This window comes from Maudiozyma barnettii, assembly GCF_903064755.1.
Source record: "Maudiozyma barnettii strain CLIB 1767 genome assembly, contig: KABA2_07, whole genome shotgun sequence".
NCBI classification, from domain to species: Eukaryota; Fungi; Ascomycota; class Saccharomycetes; order Saccharomycetales; family Saccharomycetaceae; genus Maudiozyma; species Maudiozyma barnettii.
Genome location: NW_024545244.1, coordinates 68,675 through 93,020, shown reverse-complemented (window position 1 = coordinate 93,020; position 24,346 = coordinate 68,675). Strand labels below are relative to the sequence as shown.

Here is a 24,346-nt window from a genome sequence, read left to right as displayed (position 1 = left end):
GATGCAACGTCACGTGCCAGAAAACTATTCTTTTTTTGCTTTTCCAATTTTCGAAATTAAAATGAAACACCGATTCTCGGTCGAACGGGGGTCCAAAAAACTAAAATTAAAATTAAAAAATAAGTTGCTTCCGCCGTGCCATCAAGAAAAATCTCCGTGACCTCCTTCCCATTTATCTAGGGGTACTTTCTCTAGACAACGTCTTCAAAAATTATTGCAATGGAATATTGTTTTTGAGCCATGTGTATGTCTCGGACTAAAGGAGTATATGAATATGTATATACAAAATTAATAATTCTATCGAAGAGAGCCACAGAAATCTTGTCGCAGATTCAACTAAAACGACGGGGTTATGAATAACTCAACGACACATACAAAAATATGATAGCCAATGACTAAAGACTATCCCTTCTTTTATCTTAATATCTCAAATTTTGTGAAAATTAATGACGAATCTGATTAATTTTTTTAATCAATCAATAAGAATAGATTATTTCGTTATTTCGTTATCCCGGTTCTCCCACTTATCCCACTTATCCCACTATTAGTAGTACTAAAGTTGAAATATGTTGAACTAAATTGATCTCAAAATGACATTAATATTACTATTATTATTACAAACTTAGAATAGGTATATAATTTTTCAGTAGTTAGTTAGTTTAAACTGTGTACATACACATGTGTAATATTTCCCATTATTCCAGTACTTACTTCGCCAGACTTCTCATACTTAGACCATAGAATATATATCGTTGATGACTAAACTGCCTACCTGTCTTTATTCTTTTCTTTTGTCGTTGTTGTTTCTGTAGAATATATAAATAGTTTAATAACAGATGTTTCGATAAATTTATTTATTTATTTTTCCCTTTGTTCTTTTATCTTGTTTTTATTATTATTTATTGAACTTACATATTTAAATAACAACTATAGTAATTTAATAATATTAATTATAAAATAAATTACAAAAGAATATATTCATAAGTATTCTCATTTATTATAACAATTATATCTGTTGTTTTTATTAATTTTAATTTTAATTTAATATATTTTTATTTTTATTTTTATTTTTTCAGGTGTCTCTATACTTAAAGAATAATGTCTCAAAAGAAGAAAGCTTCTCATCCAGCTATTAATTTGATTGCAGGTGGTACTGCAGGTTTATTCGAAGCATTATGTTGTCATCCTTTAGATACTATCAAAGTTAGAATGCAAATTTATAAAAAGACAATAGCACAAGGTACTGCTATTAAACCTCCTGGTTTCATTAATACAGGGAAATCTATATATTCTCAAGAAGGGTTTTTAGCTCTGTATAAGGGGTTAGGTGCCGTTGTTATTGGTATTATACCAAAAATGGCTATTAGATTCTCTTCTTATGAATTTTATAGAACTCTTTTGGCTGATAAAAATACTGGTGTTGTCTCTACAGGTAATACTTTCTTAGCTGGTGTCGGTGCAGGTATTACTGAAGCAGTTATGGTGGTTAATCCAATGGAAGTCGTTAAGATTAGATTACAAGCTCAACATTTGGCTGCACCTGCTAAAGCTGCAATGGCTTCACCAGCTACTATTCAAACTTTGCAAACTGCTGTAGCTCCAGCAATGAATGGTTCAGCTACTGCCACAGCTGCGGCTACTGCAACTACTGCAACTACAGCAGCAGTTTCTCAAGTGAAATACAGAAATGCTATTCATGCAGGTTATACAATCATTAAAGAAGAAGGGTTTGGTACTTTATATAGAGGTGTTTCATTAACAGCAGCAAGACAAGCCACTAATCAAGGTGCAAACTTCACAGTATATTCTAAATTGAAAGAATATTTACAGAAATATCATCAAACTGAGGTTTTACCATCTTGGGAAACTTCATGTATTGGTTTAATTTCAGGTGCGATTGGACCATTTTCAAATGCTCCATTGGATACAATTAAGACTAGATTACAAAAGGATAAGAGTCATTCCGCAGATAAATCTACTTCTGGTTGGGGTAAAATTATGAAAGTCGGTTCTCAATTATTAAAGGAAGAAGGGTTTAGTGCCTTATATAAAGGTATTACACCAAGAGTCATGAGAGTTGCTCCAGGTCAAGCCGTCACTTTCACTGTATATGAATGGGTAAGAGGTCATCTAGAAAATACAGGAATCTTCAGCTCCTCATCTGCACCAAAGCCAAAAGCTCTCAAATAGATAAGCACGTATACAATTATATATATATCGTATCTAATCGAAAATACTTACATAGAAATAATATTCAAACTATTCATTCTTTTTTAAAATAAAAAACATATCTACATTTTCTAATGGTTTAAAACTTTTTTAGTTCTAACTGTTTTAAGTGGGTCCCTTCTTTTTTTCTATTTGACGTCATGTAGATTTTAAGTGAATGAACGACAAAAAAATGGAAATCAAAAATATAAAAAAACAAGGAGATGAGCAATGAAACTTATACATTGCAGTTGAATAAAACAATAGGAGTATCTTAAATATAGTTACCAATAAAGTCAATCGACACCTTATTTAATTATAAGACATTATGCAAATTCCAAAACAATATATTTTATCTACAGGTTATTCAATTCCTTCTGTGGCGTTGGGTTGTTATAATATTCCTAAGGAAGATACAACTGAGTTAGTCGAGGCTGCCTTGGAGAGAGGGTATAGACATTTCGATACTGCTGTATTATATGAAAATGAAAAAGAAGTTGGGGATGGTATTTCTAATTGGTTATTAAAGAACCCAAATCATTCAAGAGATGAAATTTTTTACACAACAAAATTATGGAACTCACAATTCGGTTATGAAAATGCAAAACAAGCAATTAAAGAGTGTTTACAAGCTGTGAATTCACTTGGTTATATAGATCTATTACTAATGCATTCACCGATTGGTGGTAAACCTGTTAGACTTGAAACTTGGAGAGCAATGCAAGAAGCAGTGGATTTGGGTATGGTGAAAAATATAGGTGTTTCTAATTTCGGTGAACAGCACATTACAGATATACTATCGTGGTTGGATTTGAGATACCCACCTGTGGTCAATCAAATTGAAATCTCTCCTTGGTGTATGAGACAACAATTAGCTGATTATTGTAAACAGCAGGGTATTTTCGTGGAAGCTTATGCGCCTTTGACTCACGGTTACAAGATTAACGATTTGGGCCTATTGAGGATATCGAAGGACACAGGGAAGAATCCAGCACAAATACTTATCAGATGGTCCTTACAGCATGGTTATATCCCATTGCCAAAAACAGAAACGATCGGCAGGCTCTCCGGGAATTTGGATGTTTACGATTTCGAATTGACTGACGAACAGATGGCCAAGATAGATCACCCAGAGGCCCATGAGCCTACAGACTGGGACTGTGTCACTGCCCCATGAGACTACATATTTTTATATAGATATATAGGTGTGTAGAAAGCATAATGATACTTCTGTCTCATTTCCTTCTTTCGTTTTTGTTCTGTACGGTGTTTTTTTTACTTCGGCACTTTAAAGGAAGTGCCATTTTAATTTTCAGTTCGAACTCATCGATTTTTGATTTTTATATTTATAAGCAACCTAGAGAGTATTTAATACACTTTACAGAGTCTACAAAACGTTTGTGTCTGGACAAGTGTTTACATTATTATATGACTTCATTACACTGATTTAACTGCCATGAAATCTAGACGAACCCATTATGAAATACTGAATGTTACATCTCAAACCCAACTGTCAGGAATAAAGCAGGCATATAAAGAATTACTACTCAATACACATCCTGACAAAATTCAATCAAATAATACTTCTAAGATTAATAAAATACATAGTCTCGATGATATTAAAGAAGCATATAGGGTACTAGGGGATGAAAAACTAAGAAAACAGTATGACACAGAACTATTAGAAGACGGAAAGAGAAAAGGTATATATAAGTTCGGAGATGGGGTTGATGAAGTTTCATTAGATACTTTTGAAACTGTAGAACATACACCTAATGATGGAGATGAATTAGATGTATGGCACTACTATAGAAAATGTCCCAGATGCCAAGTCGCGGATGGGTTTAAACTAGACGATAATCTACTTGAAGAATTTGCCGTGGTTTGTGAAAACAGAGATGACGGAATGTATCAAGTTCTGATTCAGTGTGATTCATGTAGTTTATGGCTAAAAGTTCAATTTTTTGCGGCGGATGAGGAAGAAGAGGATTGAACTGGTAAATATCTCAATTTCGTGCTCTCTTTATAGAATTTTTTTTGAGAGTTTCTAACAACCTGTAAAATGTTCAATATAATCTTTTATTCCCAAGAAAATAGATTTCATATAAGCACATACATGTAAAATGTTATTATTAATTATGATTTATATGTAGGTGTATAAAGGTTATTAAGTTATTGAAAATTTATAAGTCATTAATGGGCATGAAAATATTGTGTCCTGTAGGAATATTAATATAAGGGGGATAGCATTAATATCAGCTTATTATTTGACGGTAAGATTCATTGTTTCCTCTCTTTGTTCCTCTCTTTATCTGCATCATGTAAGGAAATCAAGGCCTTTGCCATACTTGAAAGGTCAGTCATTAAACTAACATGACCTGTTTCACTAACAATCTTGGCAACAACAGGGAACCCTCTAACTCCAGGCAAAAGCCAAGAGTGGTGCACAACCCCGTCACCTGCCCCATAATAGAAATCATCATAATCACCGTCGATAATTCCAGCAATACCATCTACTTTACAACCACGAACAGTAGGAACCCTGTTACCATAGACGGTAACCAGAGGGGGATAATCCTTTGAATCGTCGTAATCCAAACTGCTTAAAAAAGTCCTTGCATTTGTCAGAGTACGTTCCAGGTAACTATAGGAATCCTCGTAAGACGTTTTAAAATTATAGTCGATGATTACTTCTTCCATAGTTTCAGTAAGGTCATTCTTGATCTCCTTTCTTAATAAAGGAACTTTACTTACAACATCCTTCACTTTCGAATTAACAGATTCTATAACCTCGAGAGGACTTGGAGGATCAAGTGAAAAGAGTGAACTCATTGACGTTGTTCTAGAAGTATTCTTTATATGGTGATGGTGGATGAGTTCTCGTTCTTGTTTCTTTTTCTCTTTCTCAATATAGTCTAACCTCTTTTGGCTGACTAAAGGTGATAATCCTAAGTATCTCCATATTTGGGGATCAAAGAAATCAAAATCATATCTTTCATATGTTTTTCTATTAATAAAACATCTTCCATCCAAAGGTAGGAAATAATGGCTACTCCTCATGAAGAAATTTGATTCGCTACTTAAGATAGATTTATTCCACATCACAGAATCACCAAACCGTATTGGTCCTAGGATGTTTGGGCATTGATTAGGAGCGCCAATGTAAACGATACCTCTTACAAGTTCAGGATGGTCTTGAAGAACCTTGTGAGCAATTAGTCCACCCATAGAGTGCGCAAGTAAGTAAGAACCCTTCGGTTTACCTTTATATTTTGGATCTTTCTTTTGTTTGTCCTGTATTTGTTTAAGTCTCTTAACCAACTGTTCACAGGGTATTTCAAGAGATAATCTCCAATCATAGCCAAATGTTTCGATGTGAACTTTAGGGTTCGCTTCTAGTTTTTTAATTAATTTTCTCGATATGTCAACGGGACCAATGTGAGTAAGCATACCGTCTGGTATTATTCTTTTCTGTGCTTCTATTTCGTCTTGTTCTGTGGGACCGATATACAGATCAATCTTTGTGAGATTCAGTCCTGCTTTAATTGGGACCCAAAGACGTCTATGTGTTTTTGCATCTCTTAGGATAGACCCTCTATATCCACCCATTATAATAAAATCTCCATCTACCTCATTCCAAATAGATTGCAGTCTTCCATAAGTGTATCCGTCAGCGGTCTTTGTTGTATCACTGATGGTTATTTGTTTGATCTGATTCCTCACAGCATCAATACCCAGACTTTCTTTGATAGCTTTATTTCTCACGTTTTCAATCCCTGTTTGGTCTTTGTATAACTCTAGTTCTTCTAGGGATGAGATAGAGTTCGTTCTTTCCAGTTTTTGTTTTATTTCACTTTTGATTGCTGGAGTCTCTTCATTTAAAACTGCTACTGTTTTACTTCTAATGAGTGTAGTTGTCGCGTCAACTACGTCGTTATTCGTAGGAGATGGTTGGTACGCCAAAGATCCTTCATTCTGGGTATTATCAGCAGAATTACTCATGTTCACCTGACTATCAGAACTCTTATTGTTGTCAACCTCTGTGATGTTTTTATTGGTCTCCGTTATAGGAGTTATTAGATTGAACATCGAGATTTTACTGTTCCGAATCTTATTATTTTGTCCGAAGGGCAAAGAAAATGAGAAAATTTTGTGATCTTTGTTAAATCTTTTATAACTTTTCATCTCTTTGGTGTCAAGATCGTTGAGATCTTCAATTGTGATAAATCTGGGTTTGTTGAACTCAACATCTGAATCACTAATATGAGGATCATTCGTTATACTGACACTTGTAGATCTTCTCACAGGCTGTTTAGTTTCAAGGTTAACTCCACCAATTAATTCGTTGGCATTATTTGTAGAGAGGGGCCTACTTTTAGTACGTATGATATTATTATAGTGGACATGTTTGTTATCATCATTTTGTGTGATACTGGATGAACTACTACTTTTATCACTTGGCTCGAAGTCCTTTCCACCTTCAACATCTTCCTCTTCTTCTTCTTCATCCTTACATTCTGATTTTGTCAAACATGCAGATGGTTGCTGATTGTTACAGCAAACATCTATACCATGGACTGGACATTTTTTTCCATTATTCGAAATACCTCTATTCGGTTGAATAGTCATAGGTTCACCATTAGCGCCCATGTTAGTCTAGATTGAATATGAAGTAGTGTCTCTGAATCTTTTTTGTTTGTTATTAGTAACTTATTCGTCTTTGTTAATAACATCAGACATATAAAAAAATATATTTTTCAAGTTTAACCAGCGAGAAACCTGATTTAATGACCTCTCTTAAGTTGGAAAAGTATTTGACTTATTTATATATATGCAGGGATTCAATGATCCTAGTGGAAGAGTTTAAATATACTCAATAGATTGACTTCCCAAGCAATGACAAAAGGACAACAATAGCAGTATTCTTAATAATAATCAACACTTGCTAATCAAGTCAGACAGGGGGGGAAGTGAATTTATTCATCACTTTTCGTGCATTTCTTGACGGATTTAGGAGGAATGTACATTAAGACCATTTGGATCTCCTTCATTATCATTATTGTTGCGATAGCACAACTCTTTCTTGCTCTCAACCTTCGACCTTTCCTATTCCATTCAGACACACTGAGGGGGCAGTCATAAAATCAGTCAAAAGCCCTTAATTAATGAATGCTGGACTTCACGTTATTGACAGTATTCGAGTAAACGTCTGCAGTCGGTGAGAGAGAAAGTGCCTTGCTATGTGCTATCGGAACTCTCTTCCCCACGGCCAATTGTTTCCTCATCGCATTTTGCTGCTCTCCCTGCTTCCTGCCCCTTCTTCCCCCTAAAGGTTTGACCAGCCAAAAAGTGTGCTCTCTCGGTCTTGGAAAACCCCACGCCAATCGTCACCCCCACACATGCCCCCACATACACGTGATCTTTTTGAAACCTAAAGATCATGTTTTACGAGTCACAGTCAAGAGAGCTCAGTAGCTGTCTTTACATAACGATCCTTAGTGAAGCATAGACAACGTCTCGAAAAAAGAAGTATATGTCACATCAAGATGGTTAATAAGTTAGTGAAGTGGAATTGTTAGGTCGTAAGTGTCGAAGTCAGGCCTCAGAATGATATTCTGTGTGTAATAAAAGTAAGTTTATGAACATCTTGGTAAACGTTAGACAATATTTCAAGCATTTTATGAATTGGAATACGTAAAATATTATTAAAATATTGCTATTGTTATAGCTTTCTTGATTTTGAATGAATAATATGTGTATAGACCCCATATCAAAGAATATCACTTTGTCATTTTTGTTTACTTAGAGAAGAGTCATTTTTGTATTTGGAAATTCCAAACTAAACATAAAAAGTTAAAATTTCCCCAAAATTAAAAAACAATTTCTAAAGAATGAGAACCTTTGTAGTGATCACTCTCTTTGCATTAAAATTTGAATCATTTTATTATGTATTCATATAAAAGATTTGGTAAAAATCTGTGACAACTTCTTATAATAACCTCTGCCATTTTTTTATTGCTCTTCCTTGGAAGGTCGATTTGCGTGGCTCTTAATATATTACAGTAACGAAAGTACATAAAAAATTCAACATTTTTAACACATACTTCCACAGCATCCCCTTGAAAGTTATACAAAAAAGTATTATACTCTGAGAATTAAGATCACATTTACAGTACACAGTATATTAACATATAGTCTAAAACCCATTAGTTTGAAATGAATCAAGAGAATACTGCTGTGATTCCTTTGGAATCTGATCCAACCGTATTTAACCAATTTGCACACTCATTAGGTTTAGCCCCTGGCTTTAAATTTATAGATATATATTCAATAGACGATGAAAATCTTATTGCATTCCTAGAAAGACCAATTATTGCAATCGTTCTTTTATTCCCAGTTCAAAAGAATACCACTACACAGATGACCACTGAGGAACCTACGAAGTTTTTGGATAGTGAAACTACAAAACCAATATGGTTAAAACAAACGTTCAAGAATGCCTGTGGGTTATATGCTTTACTTCATATCTTGACTAATTATCCAGATTTATTGCAACCTGATTCAACTCTTTTAAAATACTGTCGTGAGAATGAGAATGATATGAATAGCAAACTAAGTCAATTCATCATTGATTTTACCAATAACAATAAACAACAGTTCGAGCACGGATCGGGTTCGTCTGAAAATCCAGATCCTGAAGCAGTCATTGACTTACATTTTATTACTTTCATATCCAGGGATCAAAAGTTATGGGAATTAGATGGTAGGTCCAAGAATGAGACACCCCTATGTCTTGGAGATGTTCAAAATATTGATAAGGATTTACGGTATGTCGATTTGATTGAACAGCCTTCTATAAAAGAGAGAATATTAAATTATATGAACAATGTAGAAAATGAAAACGATAAGTTGAATTTCTCTTTAATGGGGTTTGCACAGTCTTTCGACTAATATACAGCAAAAAAAACTTGACTCTATCTATTTCTATGTAATTGGAATATATGTAATTGGCTTTATGTTTGACAAGAATTCTCTTTTCATTCATCATATACACCGAATGGTAAGAATCCTCCACTTCCAAGACCCCTAGAATGTCTCGAAAAATAATCAAAATCAATGGAGATTGCATTTGCTAGTAGGATTGCTCTTTGATCTAGGTTTAATACATGGTCACTTAAAACACTAGGATCATAAACACCTTTGAAACTATTCTTAGCATCAAATCGAACAACATACACACCTGTGTCAGTAAGGAACTCTCTACCTAAACCTACCCAATTTCTGTCAACACTTGCTAAAATTTTGTTTTGCTCATCCATCAATGGGAATTCAAAGGAGAGAAATGGGGCATCAATTGCACCAAATTGACTTAACATATGCGATGCACTATCACCACCGTCAATATTTTCATTATGTTGCCTCTTCTTAAACTCTTGGACAAATAAATTGTATCTTCTTCTCCATAAATGCCAACTTTGAACAGTTTCTCCAATTAGAATACCTTCAGATGTTGGCTCATTATTCGTATATTCATCATTTGACCACACTTTAAGTTTTGAATTAATAAAGGAAAATTTTCTGTCTATCTTGAACAAATAATTATCGTTCTGGTCAAAAAGATCTACAACAAATGGACGATGAAGTTTAGTCAACTGCCTCATCATCATTTGCCCAAAAGACCTCTGTCTCTCTACTGCCCATCCAACAGTTTCATTGTTCACATTACTTATCCTATATCGATTGTTTTGTTCAAAGCCAAATATAATGTTTCCGAACTCTATTTGTCTTTCCAATATCAATATAGGATTACTTAATAAACTTCTAACACCACTTAATCTTATCGCGCTCGAACTCATTTTTATATCTTAAGTAAATATTGGAATGTAACTGATCTTGTTTTAACGGTAAATGTTTATTTTGCTTCTTTCTTGATTATGTGTTTTAACACTTGTGTTTACATGATGGTCCTCTTCTATCAAGATTCTGTTTTTTATTTTTATTTTCTTTGTTTGATCTATTAGATCTTCGAGCATAATAAATATAGTAAGCAAACACAATTAAAGCGTTAAGAAGAGAAATACATACACAGGTGTATCATAAACATAATATTTCCTGATGTTTATTACTTATATTCGAAGGCGTTGAATTTCTACTTTTTGACGAAACCATCTAAATGTCTTATCAAAGTAATTTTTGTATGACATAAAAGACTTTTACCACCCACATCAAGGAATTGAATACTCATTACTTATTGTATTTCATTCTAATTGATTTCCCCCCTAGGATACTTTCTCTTATTAATAGTATCTTCAGTGGTACGTTAGAAACGTTCTATGTTTAATAAATTCAAGTTTTTGTTATATGAGAAGACATGCACATTGTAATACCTTTGGTAATTGAAGATCGTTAAAATATCTAGTAAGGCCATGAAATTTTGACACATTTTATTATAAAGGCAGGTTGTTATACTATTATTATCTTGAGTTGAAGCTTGAATAGTAGAGTTAGTTCTTGATTCGTTCATTTTACATAGAGTTAGGTAGAAATGCATAGGTGTAGCTTGAGTTCTAATTCTAAGAAGGTAAAATATAGTTGTTATTCTTTTCTTTTAAATGTACGCGATTTTTTTGTATTTATATATATTTTATAGAACGAATAGAATCTAACTTAGAATGTAAGTTCAGAATTCTCTGTCTTTATATATTATTTATTTTCTTGAAAAGTTCTTTCTCTTATTACCCAATATTTCCCCCTCATTTTCTTACATATTATTTAATTTTTATTAAGACATTTGATCATTCTTGTTCCCACATAATTTCTGTTAAGAACGACCTTAAGTATTACAAGTAATTCATAGATGAAGGAAGTATGTCATAATTGTGATTCAGACTCTTCATACAAACAAACACAAACATAGTAACTTAATATATCCCTTAATATCCCTTAAGATGTACAGAAGATAACATTAAAAACCTGAGCAAAGTCTGAAATATCTGTAAAACGACTGTAAGGTTAATCTCCTCATACAAATCAAAAAATTTAAAGGAGAGATATACCTCAGAGGTAATCATGTTTTTCAAGAAATTTTGGAAGTTTGGCCGAGTGGTTTAAGGCGCCAGATTTAGGTTCTGGTATCTTCGGATGCATGAGTTCGAATCTCATAGCTTTCATTATCTTTTTAAATTTTTGGTCTGAAAGTCACATGATCCATCGATTTTTTTTTAAAATTCGGCCTTTTTTGTCTTTCCAATTGAACTATTAATGGATTTTAGTTATATGATATATCAAAAATAAAGATATTAAAACGAACTAAGTTCAATATTGCATTTTATATGGAGGTTGGTCAATGAATATCAGTTAAACTATCAGTGGTTTTCTATATAAACAAGACTTATTAATTTCGAACAGAATGATGTTGAGTAGGACTTTAGGAAGACGTTCTATTCATACTGTACCGAAATTGACAAATATTAAGGAACTGAGTAAATCTGGTATACCTAAAATCTATTCAGCAAATGGTTTTAATACAGTATGGACTGACTATCAAAAATATTTATGTGATAAACTTACATTAGCTACAGCTGGTAGTAGTTTAGAATCATATTATCCATTCCATATTATGTTGAACACAGCAAAGAAATCGTATCAAAGTAATATATTTAATTTGGCTAGTGCGATACATAATAATCATTTATTCGTTGAAAATATCATGCCTGTGAAGGGCAATGAATCGAACCAACCATCTAAGTTTTTATTGAGTCGTATTCATGAGTCGTTTGATTTAGAATGGGAAGAGGTAAAAGTTGATATTGTTAAATTAATTGAAAAGAAGATTATAGGTCAAGGTTGGTTTTTCTTAGTGGAGAATTCAAATAAAGAGATTCATTATTTATTTTTACAAAACAATGGTACACCTTATTATTTCCCACGTAATCAATTATTTGATTTAAATGTTCCAATAAATTTAAATGAATTTACTCATTTGGAGAAAATGAAAGATTTACTTAAGGGACAAGGTAAGACTAAGATTAAAGATTGGAGTATGCCATTAATTTGTATCAATTTATGGGATCAAGCATATTTATCAGATTATGGTGTTGGTAAAAGATCTGAATATGTTAAGAATATATTGGATAATTTGAATTGGAATGTTGTAAATAACCGTTTATACAAATAGACAAAAGTAGAAGGAAAAGGAAAAAGAAGAACTTAGATTTTCTTTTATATATATATATATATATACCTATATCTATACCATGTAAATATGAATCAAATGCCAACAAACAAATAGATTATACTACTTTTATAGCAATATATTTATTATATTCGTCTTTTAACATTGTGGCTCTCCCTCTTTTCACTAATAAATTAAGACATTTAGAGACGAGAGGATCCGGCATAGAATGAAATTCCCAACCTATACTTTCATCTCCCGACGTTAATTCATATATTGTGACCACTTGGTTCAACTTATTTGTAGTTTCGAACCATTCCAACATTAAAGACGCCCAAGAATCCAAATTTTTCCATAATATGCAATAAGTTGAATCGCTCATGTCGTCTCTTGCTACCAATTTTTGAGTCTTAACCATTCTTTGAAGTATTTCTTTGATGAAAAGCGGTGAAACAGTTCTATCTATATCTTTATTCTCAAATAAGGATATAGATTGTTGGATAAAATTTCCTTGTGAATCAATTTCCCATAGGGATTGTTGTTTTGATATACTTAATATAATATCAATCCATGAATCAATTTGTTTATTTCTAATTACAGCATTTGGTTGTCTTGTATACAAAGGTGGGAACGAATATATTGGAGGGAATTCCATCACTTTTTTGCTCTAATATTTATATGATAGTGGTTCTACCTTTTTATATTTATTGTTCTTGGCCCATATGCCTATATATCTATATCTCTATATATAAATTTTCGGTGTAGCTAAAAAATTCATACTAAAATATTAAACTAATAAGCAAACACATACAAAAAAATAATAGGAGGAAGAAAGGTTATATCATCTAATAACAATTATATATTAAAGGTTTTAAATAGATTAAATTAGATAGGTTATATGGTGAGACACTCATTTTTATAATTAATGAGTGAAACCAATAACACCACAAGCAGGTCTGCCACCTGCATTACCAGTCTTTAAAGATTCTTCATTACCACCTTTACCTAAATCATCTTGACCTGCATGGACCACGACAGATCTACCAATGATAGTGTTTGGACCTAGCAATTTAATCAAGTTATCAGTGATAGTACCTTTAGCTACACCATTATCATCAGTTTGAACATTACCCATATCACCGACATGTCTAATTTCGTCAGTTGGAGCACCGTGAGTCTTCTTGAAAGGATTGAAATGAGGACCGGCAGAGACACAACCGTTAGTGACATCACCGAATTCATGGATATGGAACCCTCTCAAAGCATTTGGAGAGTTACCAGTGATTTCGTAAGAAATAGTAGTTGGTTGATCTTCGGCAGATTGTTCGAAATTGACAGTACCAGAAATACCAGCGGTACCTCTTAAAACAGCGACAGCTTTAACCATTATGAATATATATATTTGAGGGGTTGTTGTAAATGAATATATTGATTCTCTTTGTACAAGTAGAATTGAATGTGTTTCTCTATATATGAAAGTAAAACAAGTATAAAAACATACATATTTATAAAAACATATCAATATCCCATGACTTCTTCTTCCATCTCTCCCCTTATATATATATATATATATATATATATATATTTAACGTACTACTAAATCAACTTCACACCCAACCCAATCGCATCCCCATCAATCCATCAATCGACCGATCGCATCCCCTGGAGAGAAGCACTGAAACCCCCCAGAGACTCGTTACGTTGAACGACAAAACACGCAAATTTACACATTTGATCGATTACTAATAACAATAATATTATATCATGCCCAGAAGTAAGCTACACAGAGTGCACTGGTGCCGGGTAATATGGCAACGCGCGATTGTTCGACCGTTATTGGCGGGTCGCCCAAAGCCCCGAAAAATAAAGGGAGGGCGGGGCGATTATGTGTCTGCGCGCTTATTTGCCACACGAGAAGAAGCGGAAACACACTCTGTGGATGAAGTATGGTGTGTCGTGTCGGATGACACACACATTATCACGTGCTCCTGGTTCCGTGTCGAGTGATGTTATGTAGATGTCGGGGTAACTCCATGTTCAATCTTTAATTTTCTTAACTGAAATATCTGTTGTTACAGATTATCATTTTTCCCTGGTATAGAGGGAGAGATAGATTGAGATACATACATATATACATACATATGCTTATATATGGGGAGGCTTTAGTTACAGAAGCATACAACTGATAAGAACAACACAACCATCCACACTATAAGGATGTTGAGACACTGCTTGACAAGAAATGTGCGTTCAGTTATGAGTGTGCGTGGGTCCACTCACAATATAACTAGAATATACACTGCTCGTTATCAGTCCACATCATCTTCAGAGACTAGCTCCAATTCGAGCTCGAGCTCGAGCTCCATGACCGATGAGGAAGTAGACCAATGGCTATCTTCGATTCAGGACTTACGTTCACAATTTAAACAATCTGGATTTAGTCCAGAGACAGATTTAGCTCCACCAGGGAAAGGGAAGTTGGATCTATTAAAAGAAACTCAACAACTAAATACAAAGACGTTCACTCCAAATGCACTACAATTATCCGAATGGGAAGCCCTAAAGGGAGTACCTTTACCAAAGAGACAAGACCCCATATTACAACAAATTACTAATATTATTATGCGTGATGGGAAAAAACAAGTTGCAGAAAGAATCATATCGAGAGCTTTATACTTAACATTCTTGCAGACTCGTAAGGATCCCATCGAACTGTTGAAAAAGTCATTAGATGAATTGGCTCCTTTAATGCTAGTGAAAACGTTTAATACAGGGGTAGCTAAAGCTGCTGTCGTCCCAGTACCTCTGAGTAAAAGACAAAGAACAAGAATCGCTTGGAAATGGGTAATCGACGCATCGAAGGGAAGAGCTTCGTCTGATTTCGCTGTAAGATTAGCAGAAGAAATCGTCGCTGTATCAAAGGGTCTTGGATCGGCTTTTGATAAGAGAGATCAAATTCATAAGACTGCTATCGCTCATAGATCTTATATCAAGTTAAAATGATTATGCATTCTCTCCCTCTCTACATTGTTCATTAATTCATTCATTCCCTATTATATTCTATCAAATAAGCATGTAAATACTGTATATGTATATATAAAATCTAAACGAGATCAAAATAAATCTTATGTACTAATGTTTGTCTCCCGCGGTATGTAACTCTTCTTGTTCTGCCATAATATTATGTATATACATACATTCCTCGGTTGCGGTGGTGCCGGGGGAGAGTGCAAGCAAAATTCGCCCCTATTGAAAATAATGACAAATTTCATCCCAAAGTATACTATGACCATCAACTAACTTATAGTTCAGTGCACGAATAGAACAGTTTAAGTATCTTCGATACATCATAATGTCAGGTATCTTTTTTAAAACTCCACTTACAGACGAAGAACTTACAGAATTCACTCAATTGTTCAATTCTTTAGACATAAGACATAAATCAACGGTAAATTTCGTACAAGCTCAAACTTTATTATCAAAGACAGGCTTACCTTCAGAGATAATCATTAATATTTGGAATCTTGTAGATACTCACCATACTCAACAACTTGATTTCAAACAATTTGCTGCTTTGTTAAGAGCTATAGGAAACAAACAACATTATCCTTTGATCCCTATAGATACTAACTTATTTGAAGTACCTTCCCCTAAAATAACCTTTTCAAAAGAAGCTAATACTACAATCACTAGCAGCCCGTCTCTATCGTCAGATATCATTACTCATCATCACCATCATAACCATTCAACAACGACGAATATGAGTAATAACGACACCTCCATATCATCGGACCCTACTTCATTGGTAGAGATGCCCCCACTAACTCCTAACGATCTTTCGAAATTTTCTCAATTGTTTGATAGAGCTTATAAAGGTAAAGATAACGTTCTATCTGGTAATGATGCCAAACAAATCTTTGTCAAGGCAAAACTGCCAAACAAAGTCCTAGGAGCAATCTGGTACCTATGTGATAATGGAACAAAAGGTTATTTATCTAAACAAGAATTTATTATGGCAATGCATTTGATCGATTTACGTCTATCAAAACATGGTTCCATGGACCCATTACCAAGGAGATTAACCGAAACAGTATGGGATTCTGTAAACCTTGACTCTATAAAAGCTGCACCACCCAAACCTCCAACTTCTGCTCAAGCAATGACTACCCCACAACAACAACAACAACAACAACAACAACAACAAAATGTTAATAGAAATAGTATTATGAGTTCTAGTGGTCCTGCTCCAAAACCTCCACCACATCGTACTCCAACACTTAACAATGACGCTTTTGCCGCTTTCAATGGCTCACCAGATGATTGGACCATCCCATCTCACTTGAAGTCACAATTCGATAGAATGTTTGATGCATTAAACCCTTCAAATTCTGAATCTTTAACTCCTGATGTGTTGGTTCCTGTTTTAACAAAATCTTCATTAGGAAGAGAAGATTTGGCTGATGTTTGGGAATTAGCTGATATGGAGAAAAAAAGTTCTTTAACTAAAAATGAGTTTGCCATAGCAATGTTTTTAATCAAAAAGATAAAAGCTAGGACACCTTTACCACAAGATATTCCTCTTGGATTATTGAATTCTTTACAAGGGAGACCTGCTCAAATGGACTCCCAATCTATTCGCTCAGGAACTTCCACTAACAATAATGCCCAATATCCACAAGTACAAACCCCGCAAGCAAATAAAGATATAGGTCAATTCCAGACTCCAGAGATGCCCTCTCCAAGGGTAAATTCACCTCATGTCCCACCAGCCGCCCCAACTCAAGAATCTATTAGGAAACAAAGTGTGAACCAATTTCCTTCTACAGTTAAAAAAGAAATTGTAGAAACCCAAGCTAATATAAAAAATCTGGAAAATAAGATGACTTCTGCTGAAACCGAATTATCGGAATCCTATAAATTAGAAGTCAACAAGGATCAAGAATTAGAACCACTGAAGGCTAGAGAGACGGAATTAACTGAGAAATTAGCGGCAATCAAATTAAGCATTGAAGAATCCAGAGCTAAAACAAGCGAATTAGGGGTTCAAATTGAAGAAACCAATAAAAATATTTCATCTCTGGAACAAGAATTGACAACTGCCGAAGGTAACTATCACGCTAGTGAAGCAAGATTAGATGAATTAGATGAAAATATTCGGGAGTCTACTACCAACCATGAACAAATGGAGGCAGAAATTGTTAATTTACAAGCTATGACTGCATCAGTGAACTCACAACTGGCATTAAAGCAAGACCAAGTTAGAGATATAATGAATTCTGTAGATGGAACATCTAAGACATTAGATTTGGATAAAATCACTGCAGGCAATGTCCAAATGGAAATTGATGAATTGGACACGAAGGTTAATCTTTACTTAAATAAAAAAAAGGAGTTAGATAACTATGAGAATGTCGTCAAAGATCAACATGAAAAACTTGAAAAGAAATATAAGGAATTAGAGAAACATAGCGAAAGGATTAAGCATTTTGAGCAACTTCTAAAGGAGAAAGAAAGTGCATACAAAGCAAAATTAAATGATCTAGGTTCTAGTGAAAAGTTAGTTATACATAATGAGACTACACAAGAAGTTAATCAAGATGATGCAAGCGTACTTGCTGATATGATTGATCACATAACTTTAGCACCAGAAAACAAATCGCCCTTAATCGATGACAATGATACACCCACTGACAGGTTACCTGAGGTCCCTACAGAAGAAGTTATTGAAAATTCTTCTACAATTCAAAAACAAGAAAGTAAGGAGACTGACAATGATCTGGATGAATTCCAAGATACCGTTGATGAAATCATTCCAACACCAAAGGAGGTAGATGCTGTGGATGTTGCCGTTGCTGATACGAAGTCATCAGATTATGTTGAAATTCCAGCTGAGGTATCTGAAGAACCATTTGAACAAATCGAGTCGAAAGATGCCACAGGAGAAGAAGAAGAAGAAGAAGAAGATAAAGAAGACGAAAACGACGAATCCATCTAAAAGAGATGTATAAAAATACTATGAAATGTTTTATGAAGAATATAGAAAATAATTGTGATATATACATACATATATACAAACACTATAACTGTATACACGTTTATAATCTTAGCAATGATATACTAATGTAACCATAATACGCTACCAAAGAGTTGTGAACTAATCGCATATTTCTCCTTTTTCTTCTTAAGTCTCTCTTGATTCCAACAACATATCATTAAGACTTTGCGTCAATGTCTTATCAAGAGACTGATTCTGCAATTGGCCAAAATATTGGTTGTACAATTCATTCAAATCTTTATATTCATTTTCTAAGTTTCCTTCTAATTCCCTGAGTGTATTTTCTAAATCGCGATTAGATTCGTCCACAATATTAATTCTTTTATCCAATTCTTTTTGTGTTTCCTTATGCAGTGTATGTATATTACATTGTATTATCTGATCTACCGATAGGTCTGCAACTGACAACTTGTTCTTATCGACATTATGCTCTATATGATTTTCCTGATTTCGTTCTTGTAATCTTATTTTGGCTTGGGCTATAAGTGTGTCTAAGTCGTCCAATTTTTCTTTTACATGACGGTCTTTCATAATTTCTTGGAATTCTCGATGGCATAACTCAGTCCAGAATTCAGTCACTTGTTTTTCACAATTAACCAAATGAATCTTTCCTAAATGTGTGGAAGAAAATTCTGGAAAACATGCAGAAACCTTTTCATAGTTCTGAAATTTGGCAATTGATTGAGATAGTGCTTTATTGAAGACCTGATTCAGTCGAAGATATCGAATCTTCTGATCATTATCCGCGATGGTTCCCTGTCCTCTTTTTACTGTGTTTTTTGCCATTATAATATGTGATGTAATATGTTATTATCTGATATAAATTTAAACGAAGATGCAAAAGTATTAGTAGCTTACTTGGAGTCCCCCCAATTTTTACAGGATGTTTACTCTTATTACCATTTGTATTTGTTTATTTTGCGTATTGCTAAGCGTTTTAACTATATGTTTACAACTACTGCGACTTACCAACAATTTTCAAACATTTCGCGATGACGCATCACGTAATACTTTCATAATTCCATGCATCTCGTCGGTTACTGTTTCACTTTTGAATAAGAACCTACATTTACTAGTAATATTTGACACATTTAGTATATTCCTTAACACTTGATTAAACAGTTATTCTTGAAAGTTAGATACTGAACATTTCTTTGAGAAGAAGGAAACATAATATTATATAACTCAGATCTGTGGGGAGCTTACTCAAAAAACACAAGACTATTTCATTTTCGATCATTACAACAATACAAAACATATGAATAATATTCTAAACGCACAACGACTTTTGCAATTATACCAATTCAACCCTAAGTTGAAAGATATATGGTACTTGACTGCGGCTGCTACATTTAGCGTAGCCAACCAACCTCAGGAGATTCCTAAATTATACCATTATGCAATGCTTTTAAGTAATGAAGATTCGTACAAATACCGTGTTACTTTGGCTTATAAAACCATAGAACTATTATCAGAACAACCCCAGAAGAGGATAAATATGATAAATGAGATATATGAAAATCCTACAGATTTGCAACGACAAGTATCTGCTCGATTTAGAGAGACTTTATTAAAGACTGGTGCTTTAGCTGGGTTACCAAGAGCCATTAATGGTTTACATACTTTAAAAGAATATACTCCAAAATCTTTATTGCCTGAGGCTAGTAATATAGATCCATGGAATGCTGCAATGGGGGGAGAAGATCCATGTCCCCAAATCTTTACCCAACGTGAACAGATGAGACATACAGAGAATATGAATGAAGTGATGCGCCGTGGGTTAGATCAATGGAATATGATTTATAACAAAGTAAGTAATAGGGTGGTAAACAATTTAAATTCTTCTTATCCAGATCTTTGGTATTTTACACTAATGCATGTATACGGTCCATTATTTTCCTTTGATTCTATCCTATCTAAACAAGAAACAAGTTTGGTTGTAATTTCATCTCTAGTACCACAGGATGTCAATCCTCAGTTGCGTGGTCATCTGAAAGGCGCTTTAAATGTAGGTTGTGATTATGACACGGTAGAAGCAGTGAGAAGATTGTCAATTTTAGTTTCTCAATGGTGTGATATTAAGTGGAGAGACGGTATAATTGGACTATTACCACCAAAATCTAAATCACAATCGAATGGTCGTACATAATTGCAATTATATGTTCTGAAACTCACAATAGAAACAATTAAAATACCATATAGATGGAACCGGTATTAAACTGTCCAATTTTATAAATTTTAGTATATGAATATATCATTATCATTATCTATATATGCATCTATTTAGACCTTGAAGAGGAGGTTTGATGCGATTTTGTCGTCATGTCGTATCATTATCGTAATTCTTATAACTATCTAAGCTGAAAAAGGATAAGAATTCTCGTGTAGATTCTATAATACCAGGGGAAGTTCCTGTTTCAGAAGAGGACCTTTTATTATTAGAACGAGACTCATCCTTGATATTGGATATTCCAGATCGTGTTTTTTGTTCATCCACGTCAATTTTCATTTCATCAGGTTTTCTTCCATATAATTGAGACCACCATTTAACATTAGATAAATCAGGTGAAATCCAATCGATATTCTCTACACTGTTGTCTCCCTCATTTTTAAAATCTACGTGATTATAATCTTTATTAATAAATAAATTCTTTTTAGATCTAAAATGATCCCATACTGACCGTGTCCTTGTAGTATTTTGATATTCTTTTGCCTCTTTCTCTGAATTAAACAGAAAAGTACCATACTGACAAGAATAAACGTGATAGACCAACCTTCTAAGGAATCTTTCATTGAATTCAAACAAATTTGAATTTTGTTGTTGTAATTGATAAACGCAATCCAAGAATTGTTGGAAGATTGGTGCTGCAAATTTATTTGAACGTGGTGCTAACTTTGACCTGGTGAAAGTTGGTTTTTTTGATTGATTAGTTAAATCATCATCGATATCATGTAGTGAGCCACCCATATTTGATGAAACATTTAAAGTTTTGGCTCTCAATTTTGTAAACGGATTATCGTTCAATGATAATTTTTTATTAAACAACCCGGTAGTGTTATCGTGGAAACAATCTGGAGAACCTAAATGATGTGACCTTTCTCTGAATTTATGTCCAAATGTAACCCAATCCTTTTCCACTAGAACCATAAATCCTTCTAAAGTTCTAAAATATGGGTCTATACAAACCTGTATCAAAGATATTACTTGGGCAGTTCTATCCCATCCATCTGAACAATGTACCAAAATATTTGACCCATTAAAGATCATTGCTTTAGACAACTTGTCTACTGCAGTTAATATCAATTTATTATATTTAATCCAATTTTGAAATTTATTATTTAATTTACCCCTAAATGAAAGTTCTGTGAATATATCTGAATCTATTAGGAAATTGTCTATAAAAGAATTCATTGTATCTGACATAATATGAATATTATCTATCCCTAAAAATAATCTCTTTGTTGTATCATTAAAATTATAATTGTCCATCAATTCTGTTCCACCACCTAATGCTACTTGAGCAAGTGCATTAGTTAAGGGTCTTGCATCCACAATCAAATTCTGATCCTTAATAATTGATAATCCAAATATTGTTGAGATAAGTTTTTCATCTTGAATTGATCGTTGTTTAGTGATCCCCGGGGTTGGTTGAGCCGATCTTGTTATTGTATTACCATGTCGTTTATAATAATAAGTTAAAGTGGGAAATCGACCCTTTGAACGATATTTAGAACAATGAGTAATTAAAGAATCAGGGATAATAGTAGGTACAATGAGTTGACTTGGATAAGTTGATGATATTTGATAATCTTGATTCGCCGTCGTGAGTCTCCATGAACAGTCTGTGGAATCAAGATCCAAGCCTTGTCTTATCATTTCTTGTTTCAAATTGTACAATCTATATGAAGTATCTTTTAGTTTCAATTCTACTTCATTTGGTGTATATAAAAATGCATAAAGTTGATCCAATGATACACCTAAAGTTAGGTTATAAAGCGAATCATAAACGTCATTAGCAATATTATCATCGATAGGGAAATCTATTGAGAATATTGTATAATCCTTTAATACAATCTTAATATTAATTAGGGACCACATATCATTATTTGTATACCATTGAATTAATTTTTTTTGAGATGATAATTGAATTTTTGTAAAAGACTGTGGTACTTGATATTGAATCATTTCATCTAAATCTTTATAACGAGTTAATAAAGTAGACCCTTGATTTTTGAATACAGATAAAATTAATGGATAAGGTACCCAAATCTCTTTAGTCAACGATTTTGAAGTGAAAATGAGATGATGTGTAGTCAAATGTAGTGTTCCAATTGTTGGAATACCCTTTTTATGTAGTACGACATCCTCAATCTTTGTAATCTTGAGGTACTCCATTATATTTTCTACCCACCTTCCTCACTACAACTGTTCATACGTATATATTCAATAGTATATTTTGAACTAAATTTTTTTCCTTTTATATGTTGATTGTTATCTAGTTTCTACCTTTGGTGTATAAACTTTGCCTATATTTTAGTTACTCTACCAAAAAATAAAATTAAAAATGAAAAAAAAAGACTTAGAAGAAAAGAGGCCAATGTAATAACATCAGTTAAAAAGAAAATAAGAAAAATCATAAAGAAAAGCTTCTAACTTCTTCATCATCATTGATATATATATTCATATACATATACATAGTGATATGAAAGTTGAGAAGGCATAAGTTTAAAAATTTATTCACATATATAAACAGGTTTTAATTCCATTATATAACGTCCTTCTTTATATCTTTGACTAGCTGAATCACTTTTTAAATATTTCCAACCAATAAGTTGATGGCACCATTGACAATTAATATCACAAACCACGTATTCTCCCGTCATCATGACTCTTGTTTCTTGATTTCCTTCTTCTATATTTACCAAATTCCCCATTAAATAAGCATCACCTGTTTTACCTCTATAATCTCTTGACATGATTTCCTGAGATGAGGATAAATGCGTTCTACATTTTTTACAAGCATAAGTTTTAAATTTTTTAATTCTTCTATGAATCAAATCGTTTGTCAATGATATATCTTCAGAATGTGAATACCATTCGGGTCGTAGATTAAATTCGTGATAATTTGTGGTTGAAAATTCTATTTCACGAATAGTCGTGGGAGGATCAATATATTGAGGCAGTATTAAGCCCATGTGAATAAGTATTATAATGTAGGTAGATAGACCAAAAATAGTATAGTATAGTATAGTATAGTATAGAAAATAATATAAAATTATTGTAATAGTAAGTTGGATCGAGTACTTATTAAAAAGAGAAAAGATGAAGATGATCGAACAGACAGACAAATAATTTGAGAAATCGTTAAGCTATCAAATAACCTATATTATTGAACTTATTTCCTTTATATATGAGCGAGAACCTTATATATATATATATATATCTATCGTTAAATAAAATGAAAATAAAGGGAAAATTTCCCCTATCAAATATAAAAGAGAGAACAAGAATGATTAATACGAGCGAAAAGGGAAGAAATGCTCTTTCTAAATCAATTTGACATACCCATCGCTATGCGATATATCGTGTATCTGTCGCATCATGGTATATATTACAGTGTATATATATTCGACATCACAACATACGTGCGGCGTGCACTCTACTCTCAATTTTAACAAGTATATATTTCCCTCATTATCACAGATTATTTATAGAGTCATCCCACTATACGTCGATATAGATGCAGTGGGATGGATGGGTGTAATAGTAGCAGAGATAGAGGGACATTCTTTCTGCTCTCTTCTAAAATGTCTGTTTCCCTAATTATTATGTGGTAAATTGCATTTTGTCGGAGTTTTATTTTGTCCTGCTCGGTTCGTTTTATGGTGACTGTGGCTGTGGGTGCGGA

General features: G+C 33.4%; 15 protein-coding genes and 1 non-coding gene across 16 annotated transcripts; 9 read left to right on the top strand and 7 right to left on the bottom strand.

The window, feature by feature from the left end:
• Positions 1–1,098: 1,098 nt before the first annotated feature.
• On the top strand, positions 1,099–2,190 carry SFC1 (Sfc1p; the record flags this gene model as incomplete). Its single annotated transcript, XM_041551545.1, has 1 exon — positions 1,099–2,190. The coding sequence occupies one exon, from the start codon at positions 1,099–1,101 to the stop codon at positions 2,188–2,190; it is 1,092 nt and encodes a 363-aa protein (XP_041407479.1).
• A 346-nt stretch (positions 2,191–2,536) lies between these two features.
• Positions 2,537–3,385, top strand: KABA2_07S01012 (aldo-keto reductase superfamily protein; the record flags this gene model as incomplete). The annotated part of the gene is made up of 1 exon (XM_041551544.1): positions 2,537–3,385. One exon carries the CDS (start codon positions 2,537–2,539, stop codon positions 3,383–3,385), a length of 849 nt encoding a protein of 282 aa, XP_041407478.1.
• Positions 3,386–3,664: 279 nt separating this feature from the next.
• JJJ3 (Jjj3p) lies at positions 3,665–4,201 on the top strand (the record flags this gene model as incomplete). Its single annotated transcript, XM_041551543.1, has 1 exon — positions 3,665–4,201. The coding sequence occupies one exon, from the start codon at positions 3,665–3,667 to the stop codon at positions 4,199–4,201; it is 537 nt and encodes a 178-aa protein (XP_041407477.1).
• A 287-nt stretch (positions 4,202–4,488) lies between these two features.
• On the bottom strand, positions 4,489–6,858 carry KABA2_07S00968 (uncharacterized protein; the record flags this gene model as incomplete). Its single annotated transcript, XM_041551542.1, has 1 exon — positions 4,489–6,858. One exon carries the CDS (start codon positions 6,856–6,858, stop codon positions 4,489–4,491), a length of 2,370 nt encoding a protein of 789 aa, XP_041407476.1.
• A 1,566-nt stretch (positions 6,859–8,424) lies between these two features.
• Positions 8,425–9,159, top strand: YUH1 (ubiquitin-specific protease YUH1; the record flags this gene model as incomplete). The annotated part of the gene is made up of 1 exon (XM_041551541.1): positions 8,425–9,159. One exon carries the CDS (start codon positions 8,425–8,427, stop codon positions 9,157–9,159), a length of 735 nt encoding a protein of 244 aa, XP_041407475.1.
• Positions 9,160–9,245: 86 nt separating this feature from the next.
• On the bottom strand, positions 9,246–10,064 carry AIM25 (Aim25p; the record flags this gene model as incomplete). The annotated part of the gene is made up of 1 exon (XM_041551540.1): positions 9,246–10,064. The coding sequence occupies one exon, from the start codon at positions 10,062–10,064 to the stop codon at positions 9,246–9,248; it is 819 nt and encodes a 272-aa protein (XP_041407474.1).
• Positions 10,065–11,296: 1,232 nt separating this feature from the next.
• On the top strand, positions 11,297–11,378 carry KABA2_07S00902. Its single transcript has one exon. It is a non-coding gene; the product is annotated as a tRNA-Leu (tRNA).
• A 242-nt stretch (positions 11,379–11,620) lies between these two features.
• On the top strand, positions 11,621–12,385 carry RSM26 (mitochondrial 37S ribosomal protein mS42; the record flags this gene model as incomplete). The annotated part of the gene is made up of 1 exon (XM_041551539.1): positions 11,621–12,385. The coding sequence occupies one exon, from the start codon at positions 11,621–11,623 to the stop codon at positions 12,383–12,385; it is 765 nt and encodes a 254-aa protein (XP_041407473.1).
• A 115-nt stretch (positions 12,386–12,500) lies between these two features.
• Positions 12,501–13,037, bottom strand: VPS25 (ESCRT-II subunit protein VPS25; the record flags this gene model as incomplete). The annotated part of the gene is made up of 1 exon (XM_041551538.1): positions 12,501–13,037. The coding sequence occupies one exon, from the start codon at positions 13,035–13,037 to the stop codon at positions 12,501–12,503; it is 537 nt and encodes a 178-aa protein (XP_041407472.1).
• A 267-nt stretch (positions 13,038–13,304) lies between these two features.
• On the bottom strand, positions 13,305–13,769 carry SOD1 (superoxide dismutase SOD1; the record flags this gene model as incomplete). Its single annotated transcript, XM_041551537.1, has 1 exon — positions 13,305–13,769. The coding sequence occupies one exon, from the start codon at positions 13,767–13,769 to the stop codon at positions 13,305–13,307; it is 465 nt and encodes a 154-aa protein (XP_041407471.1).
• Positions 13,770–14,599: 830 nt separating this feature from the next.
• On the top strand, positions 14,600–15,385 carry RSM7 (mitochondrial 37S ribosomal protein uS7m; the record flags this gene model as incomplete). Its single annotated transcript, XM_041551536.1, has 1 exon — positions 14,600–15,385. One exon carries the CDS (start codon positions 14,600–14,602, stop codon positions 15,383–15,385), a length of 786 nt encoding a protein of 261 aa, XP_041407470.1.
• Positions 15,386–15,734: 349 nt separating this feature from the next.
• Positions 15,735–18,377, top strand: KABA2_07S00792 (uncharacterized protein; the record flags this gene model as incomplete). Its single annotated transcript, XM_041551535.1, has 1 exon — positions 15,735–18,377. The coding sequence occupies one exon, from the start codon at positions 15,735–15,737 to the stop codon at positions 18,375–18,377; it is 2,643 nt and encodes an 880-aa protein (XP_041407469.1).
• A 186-nt stretch (positions 18,378–18,563) lies between these two features.
• NNF1 (MIND complex subunit NNF1) lies at positions 18,564–19,223 on the bottom strand (the record flags this gene model as incomplete). The annotated part of the gene is made up of 1 exon (XM_041551534.1): positions 18,564–19,223. The coding sequence occupies one exon, from the start codon at positions 19,221–19,223 to the stop codon at positions 18,564–18,566; it is 660 nt and encodes a 219-aa protein (XP_041407468.1).
• A 472-nt stretch (positions 19,224–19,695) lies between these two features.
• On the top strand, positions 19,696–20,586 carry PXP2 (Pxp2p; the record flags this gene model as incomplete). Its single annotated transcript, XM_041551533.1, has 1 exon — positions 19,696–20,586. The coding sequence occupies one exon, from the start codon at positions 19,696–19,698 to the stop codon at positions 20,584–20,586; it is 891 nt and encodes a 296-aa protein (XP_041407467.1).
• A 171-nt stretch (positions 20,587–20,757) lies between these two features.
• YMR1 (phosphatidylinositol-3-phosphatase YMR1) lies at positions 20,758–22,833 on the bottom strand (the record flags this gene model as incomplete). Its single annotated transcript, XM_041551532.1, has 1 exon — positions 20,758–22,833. One exon carries the CDS (start codon positions 22,831–22,833, stop codon positions 20,758–20,760), a length of 2,076 nt encoding a protein of 691 aa, XP_041407466.1.
• A 338-nt stretch (positions 22,834–23,171) lies between these two features.
• Positions 23,172–23,633, bottom strand: MOH1 (Moh1p; the record flags this gene model as incomplete). Its single annotated transcript, XM_041551531.1, has 1 exon — positions 23,172–23,633. The coding sequence occupies one exon, from the start codon at positions 23,631–23,633 to the stop codon at positions 23,172–23,174; it is 462 nt and encodes a 153-aa protein (XP_041407465.1).
• Positions 23,634–24,346: the final 713 nt, after the last annotated feature.